At 47.6% G+C, this 19187-nt stretch overlaps 1 protein-coding gene across 1 annotated transcript in view; it reads left to right on the top strand.

Moving 5' to 3' along the window:
• The window catches only part of EPG5 (ectopic P-granules 5 autophagy tethering factor), a 2517217-nt gene that overhangs the window by 1025271 nt on the left and 1472759 nt on the right, over positions 1-19187 (top strand). The window contains exon 20 of the mRNA XM_069626898.1: positions 8107-8217. Coding sequence (XP_069482999.1) covers positions 8107-8217 — 111 coding nt within the window. The remainder of the gene's footprint in view (positions 1-8106; positions 8218-19187) is intronic.

Here is a 19187-nt window from a genome sequence, read left to right as displayed (position 1 = left end):
AAGTTATAGGTTATTTAGCCGTAAACCGCGAAATCTGTTTAAACTTTATAAAGAAAGTAGGTCTTCCTAGCACAGAGGAATGACTTCCTTCCCCTGGAGAAAAAGACAGTTCTGGTTTATCAGTTCTTAAAGTGTTGGGGGGGTTGGGCGGAATGGCTCCATTCCCCAGGCTTCTGGAACAGTTCACCAACGGCTGCGGAATGTCTCCCTTCCCCAGTCTTTCTTAGGCTTGTAACCCAGTTCAACAATTGGTCTTTCTCAGGCTTCTTCTCTGTCTCTGGGTTCCCCAACCTTGATTGGTAGACCTGGTTCTTTTCCCACTAGGCACTGCGAAAAAGAAGAGTTTTGAAGTGTCTCCAAACTTCAGTGGGTCCCTAACCCTGGTTGGCAGACTTGGATTCCTCCTACCAGTCATTGCGACGAAGAAGAGTGGCTTTGATGCTTCTCCAAGCTGTGGTGGTTCCCTGACCCTGGTTGGCAGACCTGGTTTCCTCCTACCAGGCATTCAGATGAGAATTAGTGGCTTGGAGGCTCCTCCAAGCTGTGCTGGGTCCCTGACCATGGTTGGCAGACCTGGATTCCTCCTACCAGACATTGGGACGAAGCAGAGTGGCTTGGATTCTTCTCCAAGCTATGATGGGTCCCTGACCCTTGGTTGGCAGGCCTGGGTTACTAACTGTAGAGGATAGAGAGATGAGGGCTGGACAAGATAGGATGCCTGGAACAATCCACAATTTATGGAAAACTGGAAAAATTTAAAGGAATTGGAAACATTCCAAAAAGCTACCTATTACTCCACCATGAGCTTTTCATCAAAAATGCATCAACAATAGGATAACGTTCTTCAACAATAATTAAATGTCCATTGGACTTACTGGTGCCAGCATGTAGCCAATCCAGAATAAGGTGTCTGCTCTTAGGCTTTGAGCGGAAGTGCCTTGGGGGAAAAAGCAAAGATCTTCCCACAAGCCGCTCAAAAAGAATTCAAGTTCTGCTAATACATGTTTAAAAATAGCCAGAATCCAGATTGGGGCTTCATAAATCCAGTAAAAGAATTAGGATGGAGTTCACCCCTCCCATCTGGAAAGCCTTGCTGCTCTTCCTCTCCTTCCAGCCATCTGCCGCCTGGTCTTTCTGCTCCGCCGCTCGAACAGCTGTGTGCATGGCCTGAGTTTACCCTGTTTATACCTTTTTTGGGCCGTCCATATTCCACGGCTGCAATCACCAAAATGCGTCCAGCACTTGAGATTTTTCTAAACAAAATATCAAGGACACAAGCGTCATTCACCACTAGGCATTGTTACAAGAAAGGTGTTCAGTTGACAACACCTTTCTTGTGTAAATATTTGCCAAGGACAGTTTTCGTCATTCAGCACTGGCCATTTTTCCAATAAAAGTGTTGGCGGATACAAACTACAATTCAGACGGGGATTTGTAGGGAGCCGTTATCTGTGTGGTTCCTGTTTACTCGAACAATGGCGCTCAGCCCAGAAAGGACTGTGCAGAAGCAAAGGGAACGCAGTGGTCTAGTTCAAGATTATTTGGCTTCCTTCCCGGACTCTCGCACAATAACCCTACTGCAATGTATGCAAGCACTTCCTCAGCAGCAATCTCATTTATTGAATAGGACCTGACAATTACATCATGGCTTAGACCTATCGCTCAGAAATGTAATGCTGCATATAGCTTGGACAGACATGGACATTACATGTCACTACCAGACTCTGATGGGTTCTTGACCCTGGTTGGCAGACCTGGTTTCCTTCTCTATTAGGTCTCTAAGTCCCAAACACAGACTTGGTTTACTCGCTTGCCAAGCTCTGTGTTTCCTCTGTATTATTTTCACAGTTTTCTTTATGGTTTCTTGATTTCACATACAGACTTGGTTTACTCCCCTGCCAAGTACTGCCCGCATATGTATCACTCTCACAGTTCTCTTTGCTTCTTTTATGTGACAGTCCTGGGTTGCCTTCCCTCAAAGTATTGTCTTGAAGAAGATTAGACCTTATAGTTACTTGGTATGTCCTTTTCTTGTAAGGGTCCCAGACCCTATTCCCCTTGTTACTGTATCTCATTAAAGTTTCATCCACTATGCTTCTCAGGGTTTCTCGTTCCCTCTGGAGAACCACAACCATAGGCTCAGCCACCTAAATGCCTTTAGGGTCTTGGTTGCATCCCTTGGTCGGTTGCAGGCTTCCCAGTGTCCTTTTATGCCTCGCCGGTGCTCTTGGACTGTCCTTGGTGTGCTACAGTGGCTCTGCGGCTTCCGACCCACTTCGGTGTCTTCCTCACTCCAGACTGCGTGTTCCTGATGTGCTGCGCTGCTGGCGCTTCCCGCAGCCAGCCATTCAGATTTCAAAGCGGTTCCTCTCCGGAGTATCTGACATTCAGTTAAGTCCCTTGTTAGGTTTTATGTCGGTTCCCATCAAAGTCTGCAGTTGAAAGCTGGACAGTTCAGGTAATTTCCTTGGAATGATCTCTCCGGATCTGCACCTCTTCCTCGTCTCAGTCCTTTCTACTTCTTCCCTACTACAGAAGTATATGGGGTAGGGGTGAAGAGAGTGGGCTGAAGAGAGTGGGGTGAAGGAGAGGTGGGGGTGTTATGTGGATACCGTATTCTCCCACAATAGAAGTCATTGGTTCCATTGGGGGTTTCTCCTCCCTTGAGATCCGCCCACTTAATACCACTCCCAGGGCGGCTATGGGGTAGCGTACTCACCTGCCTGGCATCATGGGAAGGGGCTCCCCCTACTACAGCAGTGACGACATCCTGGGATTCGTCAAAGTAGGTTACAATGTTATCCCACCACCCTCATTGGCTACTGCTTTTAGAACATGCTAATATTGGCCTATAGTGTGTTAGGGAGAATTCTCCAGAATGGCTAATTTCCCTTACCTACGGAGTCCCTCAGCAGCTTTGCTGTATTTCTAGGATTTATTTAGTAAGAGCCTTTTTTCCCACTCTTACATGTGTTTTGCTGTGTGTTTTACATTTTTGTGTTCAATGGAGTCTCACCTACTCCATACCCATCATCTTTTTACTGTGTCACACAGCACCTTTAGTGCAGTGACACAGGGTTGTCATTTTCAGGTTTCCACTCTAAACTCCATTTTCTGGGGCTGACTACTGTCCCCCAGAACATGTAAAGTTGCCATTGACTTTTAGTCTTTTTAAATTCACAGACCCAGTAAAAACTATCTTACATAGAATACTGGAAAGGGTTAATCATTTTCCCTTTTTGTCTGTCTCTCATGGAACATTATTTTGTTCCCCTTTCTTTAAGATTTGGCTGGTGGCAGTGGTATCTACCATTTTTCCCTACTGCGGTCTATGAAAATAGCCTTGGTACTGTTTTAGGCTAAGTTAGTAGCCTCAAACTTTAATCCGCTGGACCCCTTTTATTTTATTTCGGTTCCGGCTGGGTTTATTCGCCTTTTCTTTTTGTAAAGGTCTCTCTCGTGTTTTACTCTGCGCCTCAAACCAGGTTTGGTTCCTTTGTTCGCCGTCCTTTGGCGGGCTTCTGCACAGAAACCCTCCTTAGGCAGCTGAATGTCTGAGGGGGACAGGATGTGAGGGAGGGGTTTGAGACTCCCTGCACAGGGTCTCCTTGGAGACCCATGTCGCACTCTGTATGATTGGCTGTGGTGACTGTTCCGCCAGGGCAGCCACCCTGCTCTGTGATTGCCAGCCAGGCTGTGTGAATGGGGGAAAACTGCATAAAAAGCAGGTATCTGGGACTGGAAGGCAGAGTTGCCACTGGATCGAGAGAACCAAAGAGATGCTGAAGGAAGAGGACCACTACCATGACTGATCCTCCCGGTTAAGCCCTGCTGCGGGTCCAAATCTCCAAACAGATTTGATCTGCAGGGAATCTTCGTTCCCTTGAGCTGGTAGGACCAACCAGTTCGCCATACTCCAAGCCAGGCCTCCCTCCTCTGGTCGAATTTGCTATGCACGCTACAGTGAACCGGATAGCCAGGAGGACCGGACCCTGCTTGGGTTTTAAGGAGCACACCTTATATTTGTCACTTTGCTCCGGTGCTGGTTTCTTCCCTGGGCAGTGCAGGACCCTCCAGTCTTCCTCCTTCATGTCCATCCGACAGTCGCTTCAGGAACCGTGAGCCTGCAGGATCTGCCAGGAACATCTGCCTCAGATACAGCATTCTTCTGCTCTAAAGGTACTGTGCAAACCCGGTTGTTCGTTCCGTCCGACCACGGTGAAAGTGTTTGAAATCTTTCGCCAATCCGAGGGCTTGTCCTTCTCTACTCTTTAAAGTAACTTTTCTTCCGACCAACTTCATTTCAAACTCTTGGCAAAGACTTAACCACAAACTACTCTGAACTGTGTGATCCTCTGCAAAGACTCTGAACCATAGACATTGGCCAGGCCTATTGAATTGAATCCTCATTGTAGCAAGCCTTTTCTAGATTGCTCTGCCTACTTACTTGTTGGTGCTGCTTAATTGTAAATAACCTTGTATTTCCCTCCCTTTTAAATTGCTGGAGTGCCATTTTGCTTACACTTCATTTTGAGCTTAACTTGTCCAGAATTCATTGGGTGTTGTGTAGTATATTAAGATTGTGATTTTTCTGCTGCTTTACTTTAGTGATCTGTTTTACAAATGATGTGTAAATACATGTATATTCTTTTACTCAGAAAACCTTGAGTCAGTGTTTGCTTGAAACATAGTAACAGCTGCCCTTTGTGTAACTTCTGATACTGCACACTTTACTCTTGAGATGAGTCTGGCTGTTCAGCCAACGCTACCACTTTACTGTGTAGAACAGGCTTGTACCAAAGGTGAATTTGTACTGTCACTTGTAGTCTTAATTGTGTGTGGTGTTCCCAAAGGGTACTGCATATGATTCTGCCTAACATAGTGCCTGGATTGATTAGCCCCACCTTATCTAAACCCATTCCCCTAGACACGTGATCCGCTACATTGTCACTATTGAATCCATGCACAGGATTGGTGGTTTGAACTTATTGACACATTAATAAATCTAGACTGCCACATGATGTGCACCACTAAGATTCAGACGTGATCAAAGTAAAAAGGCGAGGCTAACTCTTTTTTCATAAGACAATAGACATCATTATACTAGACGCCACTGCGCACACAAGGTGCACCCCCGACCTTGTACTGAATTTATTGCCATCACCTCTGCACCTCCTATCCCAAACAACGGAACGTTCCAGAAACAGATATCCCCCTTAATATCCTTCCACCCCCAGGTTCCCAGTCTGACTTCAGCTTCTCTCCTGGAGAATGGGAAAGGGGATTTGTTTTTGGAGCTGAGCTAAACAGAGCCGCAGCTCCAAATCAGGGCCTGCGTTCTATTCTGTCCATGGTATACTAGGCCTTAACATCCAACATGGAGACACTTCTGCCATGTTAAAAAACGGACCTTGGTTCTACCGCAGTAGCTGTCTGACTCCATCTTCCACCTGTTTCTGCTCTTCCCGGACACCTCACTTCTGACCATAACTAGGGATACGACAGCTAAGCACAGGGCCTATAATACGGCACCATCTACCTCTGCAACTGCAACATTAATACATTTGTTGCTCTTACTGTGTTGCTATATGTGAGTATCTAATATGTGTCAAACCTAACTAAAACAATACATGGGCTTTCAGCTGCGCAAACCTCTGTCTACTCTGTGAGGGGTCAGAAATGAGAGCCGGATGTTTTTGTCAAAGATATTCATTAAATGAAAAGGGTTGGGAAAATGCCTCTGTGACTTATGCTAAAGAGGAATTCCCCTACCTCTAAACCAAAACTAAGGATCTATCTGTGTCAGGATGTCAATAACTGAAAAGCCGTCCTTGTGTCCAAACCGTCCTATCCTGACCCTCACACTACAAACAAAACAATAAAAATGTGTCAGTAAAATATCTTAAACTTGAAACTGGCATAAAGTGTTCACAAATGAAGTAAGAATAATTCCAACAAAAATGTTCTCCAAATGTGCTGAACTGTGGGACTCTACAGATACAATGTTGCGAGTTTGCCACGTTCCCAGTACTGAAGATTAAGTGCACAAAACAATGTTACAGAACCATTGTTCCCATACAAGATTTTCTCATACTTTGATTACAATGTTTCAATTTTCCCACACACACATTGTAAGATCAAAGACCAAGTGTTCAGAAACCTCATGCAGTGGGCCTCATTACAAGTTTGCCAGCGTGGTAGAAAAGTGGCGGGTAATTCTGTTACCACCACTTTGTTTGGCAGTAGTGGAATTGCTGCCATTTTCACTGCACCGCCAAACGACAAGATTGACTTTGAAGTGGATGTTTTACCTCCAGCATTAGATACATCCTCCACTTTAATGCCAAAAATCCCCACTGAGTCCTACAAACTTTATAAATGGGGACTAACACTGCCATACCACCACTCCAAATCCTGTGGTAAATCCTCGGAATGAGGCAGAATGTGTTTCCAGCTTCTAATTCACACAATGGAAACACTGAAGCCACCAGCTCAGCACAGGGGAAGGTCTGAGGGAGGGACACTGCATTCAAGAGGGCAGGCAAACCATAGGCTATTTATATCAGACCCTTTAGTCCAAAGTAGCCCTGGGGCACCTGTGGATAACTAATGCCTACCCTCATACAATTAAAAGTTACAGGAGGGAACACAGTATCAGTGGGGGGTTGCATGAGTCTTGCATTTACTGACGTCTGGGGACTGGAGAGTGGTTCAGGGATCACTGACTGAGGAGAGTAGAGAGGTGGCATCAGTGGAGAGCTGGAAGAGGTGGCTACAGCTAAAAGGGCCAAAGAGGAGCTGGTGACATCAGAGGGTGAGAGTAGACAGCAGGAGGTGGTGGAAGCTGAGGAGGTGGTAACAGCCGAGAGATGGAGAAGACCAGAGGAGATGGTGAGGATTAAGGGAGGGACAGATGGTAGTCGGGAGGAGGATGGTTTTAGGAGGAGATAACACTGGGACCCAGGAGTGGAAGGCAAGATGAGGTAGTAGTAGGAATCAGGTTGCAGGGAGAGGTGGTAAACCCCCAGGGGAAAGGATTGGAGGTTGGAAAGAACACAGAAGAGGTAACATAAGGGGAAGGAGGATAGAGAGGAGGTGGAGGAAGGAACATTGAGGTAGAGGTGGTAGTGAGGGCAGTGCAGATGAGTTTGGAAGTGTAGCATCAGCAGATATTCCAGGGGAGCTAATTTGATAGCCAAAGCAGGTAGGTTCCTGTGTGCTCGGTTAACCCCAGGCAGAACGAGCAGATGGGACGAGGAATGAGAGTGGGCCATGGGGATTATTCTGAGATCAATAGGGGTGCAGCAGACCCCAGGATCCCCTCTCTGGCTACCTCTGCTGGCTGCATCCACTGACCCGTGTACTCACAAGATTCTTCCACAAACAGTCATGGAGTATGATACCCTGAAAGTCTGCATGCAGTTCAGGCCAAGAAGAAGGGTTCAGGTCACCATGGAGGTTTCAACCACAGGATGTGAGGTAAGGTAACCCTTTGCAAACTATACGAACGGGAACACTGGCTTCCGAGGAAGGGAAGGCTCAAGTACCGTCACCCTGCCAAAGATAAATTAATTAGAGACAGGGAGTGTCTAGGAGGTGAAAAGAGCCCAAATCACAGTTTGGAGAGAGCCACCCTGACTATTGGGTTTGAGAAGATCACATATTTGTTGTTTCCCATTCTTCTAATATATCCTCCAATAAATAAAATAATTGCAACATATGGCTTTGGCATCTTTCTTGGCCCCAGGTGGAACCCTGTGACATATATGACCGCATACATATTTGCTCCAATCATGTGTATGTGCAGTTAAATGCATTGTAAGATAGATGTCTCGTTTTCCTGGTTGTTCCTCTCCCGGTGTGTCTTGTTGACTTGCTGGTGTTTGATTAGACATGATGAAGGATCTATTATATGCTTGTACACTTTGTTGAACATTTTGGTTTGCAATGCATTATTCACCTTTCTCAGTCTAAATAAGTGATGCTGTGAACTTTAAATGATATGTATAATTGTTTTACTCTGTAACATTTGTAAAAAGATATCTGATCGTTTTAGATTTAGGTTATGCTCTTTAATTTTCCTTGTTATTCAAATATCTCCTTTAGACTGCATTGGGATATCACAGCGACAAAGGTCTGCTTTCTTCACTGGTGAGCTGGATGGTAGCTGGCAATATAACTCCATCCTTTATTGAGGGACATTCTAGCCCTTCGCAGGTAGGAAAACTACTACCAGCTGATTGAAAACATGTACTTTTGTCAGCATAAATATTTACAACTGTTTAGTTGCAAAACCCCTTTGATAAAATGACTTCTAGGTTGACTGGTAAAGTAGGCAAATAGTTATTAGTATCTTCTTGGTCATTTGTAAAGTGTTTACAAACATAACAACTCACTTCATGGAGTAAACTGAGCCTAAGCGCTATGTTATGCTAAAGGTGGTCAACATGTTTAACTACAATGGACTCCGAGTTCACAATGTCATAAGATATTTGGTTCAGGGAAGGTTTATTCCGGACTGTCAGTGGCCTAAGGCAGAGCCCTCCTTCAACCCCCAGATCTCTCCACAACACTTTCTCCCGCTACCAGGCTCTTACCTTATATGTTCCCTTAGAAGTTCTTTTACTTTTATGGTTCCCGATTGAGACATGCTGTACACTAGAGCAACCTGGCCACGACCCCTGCTTCATGCAACAACACTTTCCTTCTGCCTGGGTATCCTCAGCTAAGGGCAGGTTCAGACAAGGGCAACACCTTTTTGGACCACTTCAGGCCAAATGGACCTCTGCCCTTCTTCACCCCAAACACGCAGAGCCCTCTTGTGCTGCACCCCTGCGTTTGAAACTGTCTACTCAGACGCAGACTACTCAGCAAGCTGAGGACACATCCACATGAGGTGGGATTGAGCTCATGACTTACCACTTACCTGCATTATGCTTCTATTCACGCAAGTGAGCAAGGCCTGGATTTGAGAAAGTCAAGTCAATTTTTGCCGAAACACGTGTCATCCACTAAAGACTACAGTAATTTGAAAATAAAGCAATTCCAAATATTCCTCAAGAATTCTCTTTTCTGTTGAGAATCCTCGGTTCTGTGCATGACTGATATGATACTGTTTATGGGGCCCACTAAATGTGTAAGCTCACCCTACCATTGAAATTTGGAACAACGGATTTGAGGGCCTCTATGTCTCCGTAGACGCTTACATTGGTGCGACCAAAAGTTAATACGGGGCTCCTATAATCAAGATCTCGCAACACACACACAACAAGGTCGCGAGGTATTACCGCAGAAGGTGTCAACCAAAAAGTCTCTCACCATTAGTCCTGTCATTAATTATCCAACCTCCATGTGCCGCTATAACAGAGTTGGGTCTTCTCAAAGCCACTTGGACCCTGGTGCTCCCACCACAGAGATGGCAAACACACCATTCTTCAAGCTGATAGATGCTGGTAGAAAAACAAATCTTTCACTGATCTCACCATGCTTAAAGAAAAAGCATCATATTATACAGCAAGAATAACTAAGGTTCCTCACAGAAGTAGAACTCTGGTCACAAAGCACTGGTTAATCACCTTCCAGTTCCCCAATTCCACACTTGGTAGATAATTATGGAACCATAAACACCTTTTTTGATATGATTGCAAATATCAGGTCCCTTATGACCACAAAGTTATCCTCAACTATCTCTCCCCTCCTCTGTCAGTTCCAATCAAGGATACTGCACAAATTGTCAAAACTCAGTCCCATCACAGCCACCGAGCTCTCCAGCATTCTCGTGTACCTCAATCCCATTGCATACATTGACAATTTACTCCCCACCTTCATCATCAAATCAGTAAAGGGGCAAGTGCTACTGCTCTGCCTTCAAATTATTCTCTGATGTAAGGTAACACCCCCTCTTTGATGAAACAGGGTTAATTTGCAAGTTTCTTTTTTTGAAAATAATAATCTGGATCTTATATGCTCTCACAAACTAGAGACTGATCAAAAACCTACCCTTCATAGGGAATATCAGTGGAAGAAACATGTCCCTCCAACTGTACAAGGAAATGGGTCAATACAAGCACTGTTGCCTGCTGGTCCAGTTTTAGACCCAGATGCAGTGCTGAAACAACAATTGTGCAGATTGTGGACGAAACCTTCTAAATCATGGATCAAAGAGATGTATGTCTAACCAACCTCACCACATCATTCTATACCATCACCTATATTACATTACTCCCACTTCTAGCCACAAAGATTGGGTTTACAGATCCCATACCTGATTGGTTTGCCATCCACCTATCAGATGCCGCTGGAATGGCGGGCTTTTTTATTTGTTATAGTTTCCTAATAGACATACTGCTTTAGCCCCATGCCATTTCACCAAACATGCACTTTCTGCAATGGAAACAATGAAAAGTGGCCTAACCTAGCATATCAATTTTATTTAGAGGACATTTTTTTGAATGGGGTGATAATACAGTTTGCTGTGTTTAAAATATGATGTTATTTTAGTTCTCTTTTATATTGCGCATGTTTATAACCCAGTGTTAGTGTGTTTTCTTTTTATAAAGACATTTTCTCCCTTGGAGATAAAGGCTATTTGGTTATCATGTAGACTCCAGCTAGTAAAGATGGGGAATTTCACGTACTGTCGCTAATTATCTTCAGTCTGTGCATTGGTCCTCAAGAGCTCTCATTAAGGACCTAGATATTTCAATACAGTGATATGCTCACAACATACATATATTTGAAGGTAAACTGCACTGAAAATACACGCAGGCTAAAACACTGTGGGCTCATTGAAATGGATGACAAGCACATACTGAACACCCAGCTAGACCAAAACAGAGTTTGTGCACTTCGGAAACCCATCCAAACAACTACTACAATCATGGCTGGCTCGAATGAATCTAAAAGATTATTTAACCAAGCGGCAAGCATCTGTGTTTCATGTTTGGTTGCAATACATCATTCAAGCACCATATCGCCTAAAAGGTTAAATCGGTCTGGTACCAACTATTGGTCTTGCATCAAATAAAACCATGTCTACTCCAACCCCCCTGCCCCCAACTGATGGACTGCCGTTAGGTCGCAAGCACTATTGCACCTAGGTGGCTGGGATGCACTCTTCTCAGGTGTCCCTTCATCAGGCCTTGCTCCACACGAATGGGTGCATAGTCTGCATTCAGCTAGACTAATAGCCGGTATCATAACAAATTACCATATCACCCCAAACTCCGAAAGCTAATTTGGCAGCCTATAACAGCCCGGATCATTTTCTTTTTTTTAACAACTTTATTTGATTGGCTGCAAACAATTTGTATACATGATGAAGATGACGGAACAATTACATTCACAACATTGTCAGTTTGCATATTCAGCATGCTCTCCCTACTTCCCCCTCAATGTCTCCCTCTCCCTTTAGTCGCTCCACTACTTCCCCATGATCCTTAATTACGTATATAGTGTGTAACAAGGCACGGCTTATGTGTCTGCGATGGGTAGTTGATATCATAATCAAGTATTGGGTAACGGCCTGGACTAGGTTCCATTATCCGGATTTGAATCCTGGGGGTGGATACCGCCTGTGACTCCTTGTTTGCCGGTAGCAGGATCCCCAGCCTTCACTATTCCGCAGGGTAACGCCTACATTACATTCCGTTCTCCCCACAGGTGGGGGAGGTTTCAGTGACGCCAACCGGGGAGCATAATTGTCGCATCCTGTTAGCCCTGTGCTATCGGAGTCGGGCTAAACATTCGTCATACACGCAGAACTGCACAATATTGTTGGGACTACATGTCAATGTGTCACTGCTCACAGATCTGTTCCCACCAGACCCATACGCCAAGGAGCCAGCGGGCTGCATGTGAGGGAACCAAGTGCAAATTCAAGTAAATCAAACCATCCTATGACAGCCTTGGAGCCCGAGATGGACAGCAATCTCCTATAAAAAGGTTGAGTCATAAGTGCAAACACAACCACACAAGGAGTTGACCCCGGCTGCGGAAAGGGGGAGCGTGGCCCTTGCAGCAACAAGTAAGAGCAACACATATCGCAGCTGGCTGTGATGGAGGTATTGTGCATTAGCAACTGGGCCACTCCCCACCGGCTGGTAATAGGCCGGTGTGGGGCCAGCAGTGGGGGGTCCCCTGAGGGGGTTGAGTTCTGGGGTGGACAGAGTGTGGTGGCACAAAGATACAGGTTCTGTGTGCCTGGGTGGGGGGAGACTTCTACTACCTACAGGGCAACAAAATTGCCTGAGACATAGATCCGATAACAGATGATGAAACTGTTGTGGGCATCAACCGTCCCAAATCTTGTGGGACAGCTGGGTGCTTGAGGGGGTCCCTAGCTTCCGGTTGGACATTTCAATAGTACAGCATGTCTGCTATGCAGAGACCAATCCCCTGCCACTGGGCCTATTGACCCTGAACACGTGAGTGGAGTACTCTAATGCATGACCCACTACCACTATACAATTGAGAAGGTTCAACTTCCGCCGCACATGCTCATAAACTGGGAGTCCTACTGATGGTGGACCAACGGTCTTGTGGCATCTCATAGGGGGGTGGCCAGGCCTGAGACTGTAACATTTGCTTCCAATAGAGGACAGGGCAATAGTCGGTGAACTTGAGTGGACCACGGCTGTGGCAACATACGTGCTGGAAGCACCCACCGGAGGACTTTAAAACGTGCAAACAGCATTTCTCTGATCACAGCACAATGAGTAGAGACGCAGGCGGAAGCAAAAAAAAGTGACTCCATGGACAAGTACACAACAGCTAACACCAGGTGTACCCCTGAACCTGCAACAACCTCTAATGCGGAACAAGCACAACCACTGATGAATCCACCCCCAGATCTTACGCATATGATGGAGGCCATGGCAAAGGGTTTTGCGGCAATCCACGAGAAGCTGGATGACATCACAGCCAATGTTGCTTCCATGAGGACTCGGCTGGCCAGGGAATCCAGACGCATAACGGAAGCTGAAACAAGGATTGGGGCGACAGAAGACACTGTGCAGAGCCTCCAGAATACAGTGTCATCCCTGGTGAAAGACATGAAAACGGTAAAGTCTAAATGTGATGATTTAGAGTCCTGATGCAGGAGGAACAACATTAGGATAGTGGGAGTGCCGGAAAATGCCCTGACAGGGGGTATGGAACAGGCAGTCGAGAATCTGCTCAGGGACTTCTTGGGATCACTGACTTTGTCCCCCTTCTTTGCGGTTGAGCGGGCACATCGATCCTTGGGTCCTCGGCCCAAACCCAAAGACTTCGCACGGCCTATTATAGCTAAGATACTCAGCTACCGGGACAGGGACCATCTCCTTCACCCACCAGCATGGGGTCTGGCATGGATTCACATGCTCATGAATATTCCCCGTCGTCAGGCTGGGAATCCTCGGTAAAGAAAAAATCAGTTTCACTTCTGAACTGTATTTCTCCTAACAACCAATCACTGGTCTCTGGTGCATTCTGCCCCCAGCCAATGACTGCCCTCTACCTAAGCCCCCCCGGTCACCCTCTGACAGCAATCTTCTGATTTTTACAGCACGTTCGAGTGGTGGGGGTCTCGTGATTAGTGTTTGGGCGTTTTACTGCGTTATGCGCTTTTTGTTAGCGTTTACTCTATTTTTCCGGTCAATTCATCCTCAAGCTTCATCGATCCATCCGATTAACGGGGACCCGTTTTCGGACTTTTAACGCCCCTCAAGGGCGAGATTTCATCGGTCGCTTCTTGGAGGATTCCAGAAGATTCTTTGAGGCCTACACCGCGTGGTCATGGCGGAGGAGAAAGAAGACTCAATGCCTCTGTTCAAGGTTTGCCCAGGATGCGGTCTATGGAACATCTACTCAGATGATGGGTACTCCCTGTGCCTCTACTGCCTGCATTCAGACCAAAAGCACGTGGAGGATGACTATGCGTTTTGCAAGGAGATGGTCCTCCGCACCATGAAGGATTGGTGCCAGCGTCTCATCGAGTTGCTCCAGGCCAAGGCCCTGCTACGGGTGAATCCCGGCAGCATGCCTCCCCCCAGCCACAAGAAGAAACCTGAGTGGTCTTCTATGATCTTTGAGGGAGCCCCGGTGACGGGGGCCCAACATATGGCTAAGCACCGTGAGTCTGTGGTCACCAGGAGCGCTGTTGCGATGGGCCCCCCGGTGGCCAGGGCGAGCACAGTGTCTCCAGCACCTTCGACCATGAGCCAATGCTCGGGTTCGGCGAAGAAGAGAAAGTCGGACCACCCGGGTAAGCTTCTGGAGAAGCCCCGGATGGGCCAGATGGAGAAGGCCAATGGGGAGCGGGTTGCTGACCCTCCCCCTAAGGTATAGGCCTCAAGCTCGACCAAGGTCGTCCAGGTCCAGATTCACCCGGCAAAGCCTTCCATTTGAAGGGGTGGTGGCGTCCCTAGCGAAAGCCGTGCATGCGGGTTCGCAGGGTACAACCCCCAAGGCGAGAGTTTCCCTGCCTGCCAGGAGGGAATCGTCCTTTCAACCCATAGAGAAGACCCCGGAGAAGGCGATGCTCATCATCTCCATGAAACCGTCTTCCCTGGTCGCAGAGAAGGGGGGGCACGGTAGTCCTGCAGGGCAGATACATCTCCTCTGAGGAGGAGCGTTCTACTCTTCCAGACTTGTTGCGGTCCCTGTAGGCCTCCTGGGCCGAAGAGCAGGACGGTTGACGGTAGGACGAAGAGCTTCCACCAAAGCCTTTGGAGGAACCTTGGAATTTACCCCAGGAAGTCCCCAGGGGACGAGTCCCCAGCGTGCCCAGGGCACAAGCCGTCTCAATGTCTGCCTTGATGGCCTGAAGGGACTCATCCACGGTCTTTCCAAACAAATTGTCCCTGTCGAAGGGCATGTCCAACACCCTCGACTGCACCTCCTGATGAAAGTTGGTGGCCCTTAACCATCCTAGACGATGACAAGAAGACAACGGGCAGTTGGAGGCCCATCCTAGACCTCTGCCGTCTGAACAAGTACATCAAATCCCAGAAGTTTCGGATGGTCACCCTTCAGCACGTGCTGGGACAGCTGGAAGAAGGGGATTTTCTATCGTTGCTGGGCTTGGAGGATGCCTATTTCCACATCCCCATTCACAAGGGGCACCTCAAGTTTCTGCGATTCGTGGTTCCAGGCCAACATTAACAGTTCAAGGCCCTCCCCTTTGGATTGAAGTCGGCGCCAAGCGTTTTCACCAAGTGCCGGCGCCAGTGGCTGCAAGGCTGCGTCTACGAGGGATCCACGTTTACCCCTACCTGGACGACTGGCCCATCTGAGCGAAATCAAGGGAGATCGCCGCCGAACACACAGCGAAGACCGTCCAGCTGCTGACAGAGCTGGGGTTCTCTGTGAACTATGCAAAGTCCTGCTTGGTGCCATGGCAAGACGCGCTGTTTCTGGGGTCTCAGCTCAACACAGTGTCGTGCTTGGCATCGTTGTCGGAGGAGAGGATAGCGGCCATCCTGGGCAAGGTACAACGGCTGTTGACCCTGAAGATTGCAAGGCTGAGGTCCAAGTCCCTTCTCGGCATGATGTCGTCAAGCATATACCTCATTCGGCTGCGCAGGCTGCGGATGCGCCCACTGAAAGAGTTCCACAACGCACATTGGATTCAGGCAGCGGGAAGCTTCGAGGACAAGATAACTCTCGACGAGAGTTTCCGTCGAGTGATACGGTGGTGGGGAGGCCCACCTCATCAGAAGACAGTCACAATGGTCACCTCCCTGGAAGAGTGGGGCGCGCTCACCGGAAGTCTCCATGCCAGAGGCCTGCGGATGCCGGAGGAGAAGTCGTTGCATATCAACGTACTGGAGCTGCGTGCAGTGTTTTGGGCCCTCAAGTCTTTCCTTCCATCCCTCAAGGGCAAGGTGGTACGGGTCTTCACGGACAACACCACCACGATGTTCTACATTCGGAAGCAGGGGGATACCAGGTCCCAGCGCTTTCGAGAGAGGCGCAGGACCTACGGCGTTGGGCCGTTGCCCAAGGCATATTCCTCCTTCCGTTTCATCTGGCAGGAGTGAAGAACACTGTCGCCGACTCCCTCAGCAGGGAGCTGGGCTCTTGCCAAGAGAGCTTCGGCAGGATCAATGGATCTTCTGTTCCGATGATGGGGCAATGCCTGGATCGATCTGTTTGCGACTGTTAGGCAGAATTATATGCAGTACCCTTTGGGAACACTGCACACAATTAAGACTACAAGTGACAGTACAATTTCACCTTTGGTACAAGCCTGTACTACACAGTTATAGTGGTAGCAGTAGCGGAGCAGCCAGACCTATCTCGAGTAAGTGAGCAGTACAAATAGTTACACAAAGGACAGCAATTACTATGATTCAGGCAAACACTGACTCAAGGTTTCTAAGTAAAAGAATATATATTTATTTACTCAACAGTTGTATAACATTTCACTATTCTAAGCAAGTTAAAAATCACAATCATAAATACACCACACCACTTCCCTTAAGTTCCAGACAAGTTAAGCTCACAAAATGAAGTGAGAGCAAAATGGCACTCCATCAATTTAAAAGGGAGGGAAAGACAAAGTTATTACAAATTAGGCAAAACCAATAGGTAGTACTCAGGGCAATTGAACAAGAGACTACATTGAGGAGATCAGATAGAAAAGGCTTAGGGCCAAAGTCTATGGGTCAAGATCACACAGTTCAGGGTAGTTTGCAGTAAAGTTTGTAGCACAGATACTGGACGAAGTTGGTTGGCAGAAAAGTTCAAAGAGAAGGGCAAGCTCTTGGATTGGAGAATGATTTCAAACACTTTCATCGCGGCTGACCGAAACGGACAACCGGATTTGCACAGTACCTTAAAACGGAGAGGGAGCTGTAGCTGAGGCAGACGTTCCTGGTGATTCCTGCAGGCTCACGGTTCCTGAAGCGACTGTCGGACTGACATGAAGTAGGAAGACTGGAGGGTCCTGCGCCACCCAGGGAAGAAGCCAGCCGCAGAGCAAAACAATGAATAAAAGGGCGCTCCTTAAAACCCAAGCATGGTCCGACCTTCCTAGCTATCAGGCCCACTGTAGCTCTGTACAGCAAATTCGACCAGAGGAGGGGTCCTGACTTGAAGTTTGGGCGAACTGGTTGGTCCCACCAGCTCAAGGGAAGAAGTTTCCAGGAGGATCTTCTCTGTCGTCGGATTCGGAGATTCGGCCCTGCAGCAGGGCTTCACCGGGCGGTTCAGTCGTGGTAGGGGTCTCTTCTTCCAGTTCCTCATTGGTTCTTTCGTTCCAGTGGCGACTCTGCTCTTCAATCCCAGAGACCTGCTTTTTATGCAGTTTTCCCCCATTCACACAGCCTGGCTGTCAATCACACATCTGGGTGGCTGGCCTTGCAAGGCCAGTCCCCTTAGCCAATCAGACAAGAGTGTGACTTGGGTTACCAAGGGAACTCCTGGCAGGGGTCCGAAGATCCCTCCCTCACATCCTGCCTACCTAGACTATCAGGCGCCTTAAGAAGTGCTTCTGTGCAGAAGCCCGCGAAAAGACAGTGAACAAAGGAGTCATCTTCGGTTTGGCGCGCAGAGAAAAATACGAGAAAGACTTTAACAAAAAGAAATGGCGACTAAACCCAGCCGGAACCAAAATAAAATGTATTTGGTCAAGCGGGTTTATGTTCGAAACTAATATAATATCCTGGAACAATACCACGTTTATATAAGATAATCGTGGTTGAAAAGTTAGGGTAGTTACCACTGCCACCAGCCAAGTCTTAGTGTTAAGTGAGCGAAAGAAGGCTCCAAGAGGTACAGACAAAAAGGGATAAGAGTTAACCCTTTCTAATAATCCATGTAAGAAGGGGTGTACTGGGTCTGTGGTTTAAAGTGACAATATAAAGTTAATGGCAATTGTACCTGTTTCTGGGGGACAGTAGTCAGCCCCAGAAAAATGGAGTCAGTGGGAAGTCTCAAAGACAACCCTGCGTCACTGCACTGAAGGTGCTGTGTAATACACACAAAAAGTGGTGCACATGGAGTAGGTGAGGCTCCAGTGCCCAAGATCACAAAAAAAGTGAAAACGCACATAGCAAAACACATGCAAGAGTGGGGAAAAAAGGCTCACACTCAGGTGAAAAAAAGAAATCCTAGAAATCCAGCAAAGCTGCGGGGGACTCTTTAGGTAAGGGAAATCAGCCATTTATGAGAATTCTCCCCAACAGCGACGGTGACGAATGCCAAGTGCTGAGGTTCGTCAGCCGGGTTCCCCAGCCGGGGACCATGGGGGATGCATTCTCATTCCCCTGGGATGGCCTGTTCCTGTATGTGTTCCCTCCGTTGCCGATGCTTCTTCGACTAGTCAATCAACTCAGACGGTCCCGGTGCAGGATGATCCTCGTCACACTGGCGTGGCCGAGACAGATGTGGTACCCAGACCTTCTGGACTTGTCATTGTCCCCTCCAGTCAAGCTTCCGGCGACTGCCGATCTTCTCGCCAGAGAAGGAGGCGCGATTGAGCACTACGATCCAGGGTCTCTGAACTTGCAGGCCTGGCTCCTGCAACGCTAGAGTTTGGGGGATACGATATCTCGGCGGACTGCAAGGAGTGGCTTGCCAAGGCCAGGGCTTCGTCTACACTGAAATGCTACGGCCATAAGTGGAAGAGGTTTGCCGTCTGGTGCCGTGCACAGAAGATCAACCCTCTTACGGCTCCACAGGTGCTGCTGTATTTGATGTCACTCGCCAAAGCAGGTCTGACTCATGCTTCTATCAAGGTTCATCTGGCGGCTATCTCCCACTACACCAGAGCTCTGGGACAGTCATCATTATGGTCACACCGTCTGGTCAAGGAGTTAATCAAAGGACTTTTCTGTTTGTTCCTGCCTATGAAGGCCTCGGCCCCGGCTTGGGAGTTCAATGTGGTTCTGACTAGGCTCATGAGTCCTCCTTTCGAGCCTATGCACTCGGCACCGCTGAAGTTCTTGTTGTGGAAGACAGAGTTCCTCGTGGACATTACCTCTCCACGACGAGTGGGAGAGATTCAGGCTCTGTCCTGTAAGCCACCTTACTTGACTTTTCACGACACGAGGGTGGTGCTGCAGACGCACCCCTCCTTCATGCCCAAGGTGTCGTCGGACTTTCATCTAAACGAGCCCTTGGTGTTACCTGTTTTTTGTAAGTGATTTCAATCCAGCACTCCAACTAAGTCAAGGCCTAGTATGGGATGCCTAATGGAAACC

Source organism: Ambystoma mexicanum, chromosome 6p (assembly GCF_040938575.1).
Source record: "Ambystoma mexicanum isolate Mex_15411 chromosome 6p, UKY_AmexF1_1, whole genome shotgun sequence".
In the NCBI taxonomy this organism is placed as follows: domain Eukaryota; kingdom Metazoa; phylum Chordata; class Amphibia; order Caudata; family Ambystomatidae; genus Ambystoma; species Ambystoma mexicanum.
This window is presented reverse-complemented; position numbering and strand designations above follow the sequence as displayed.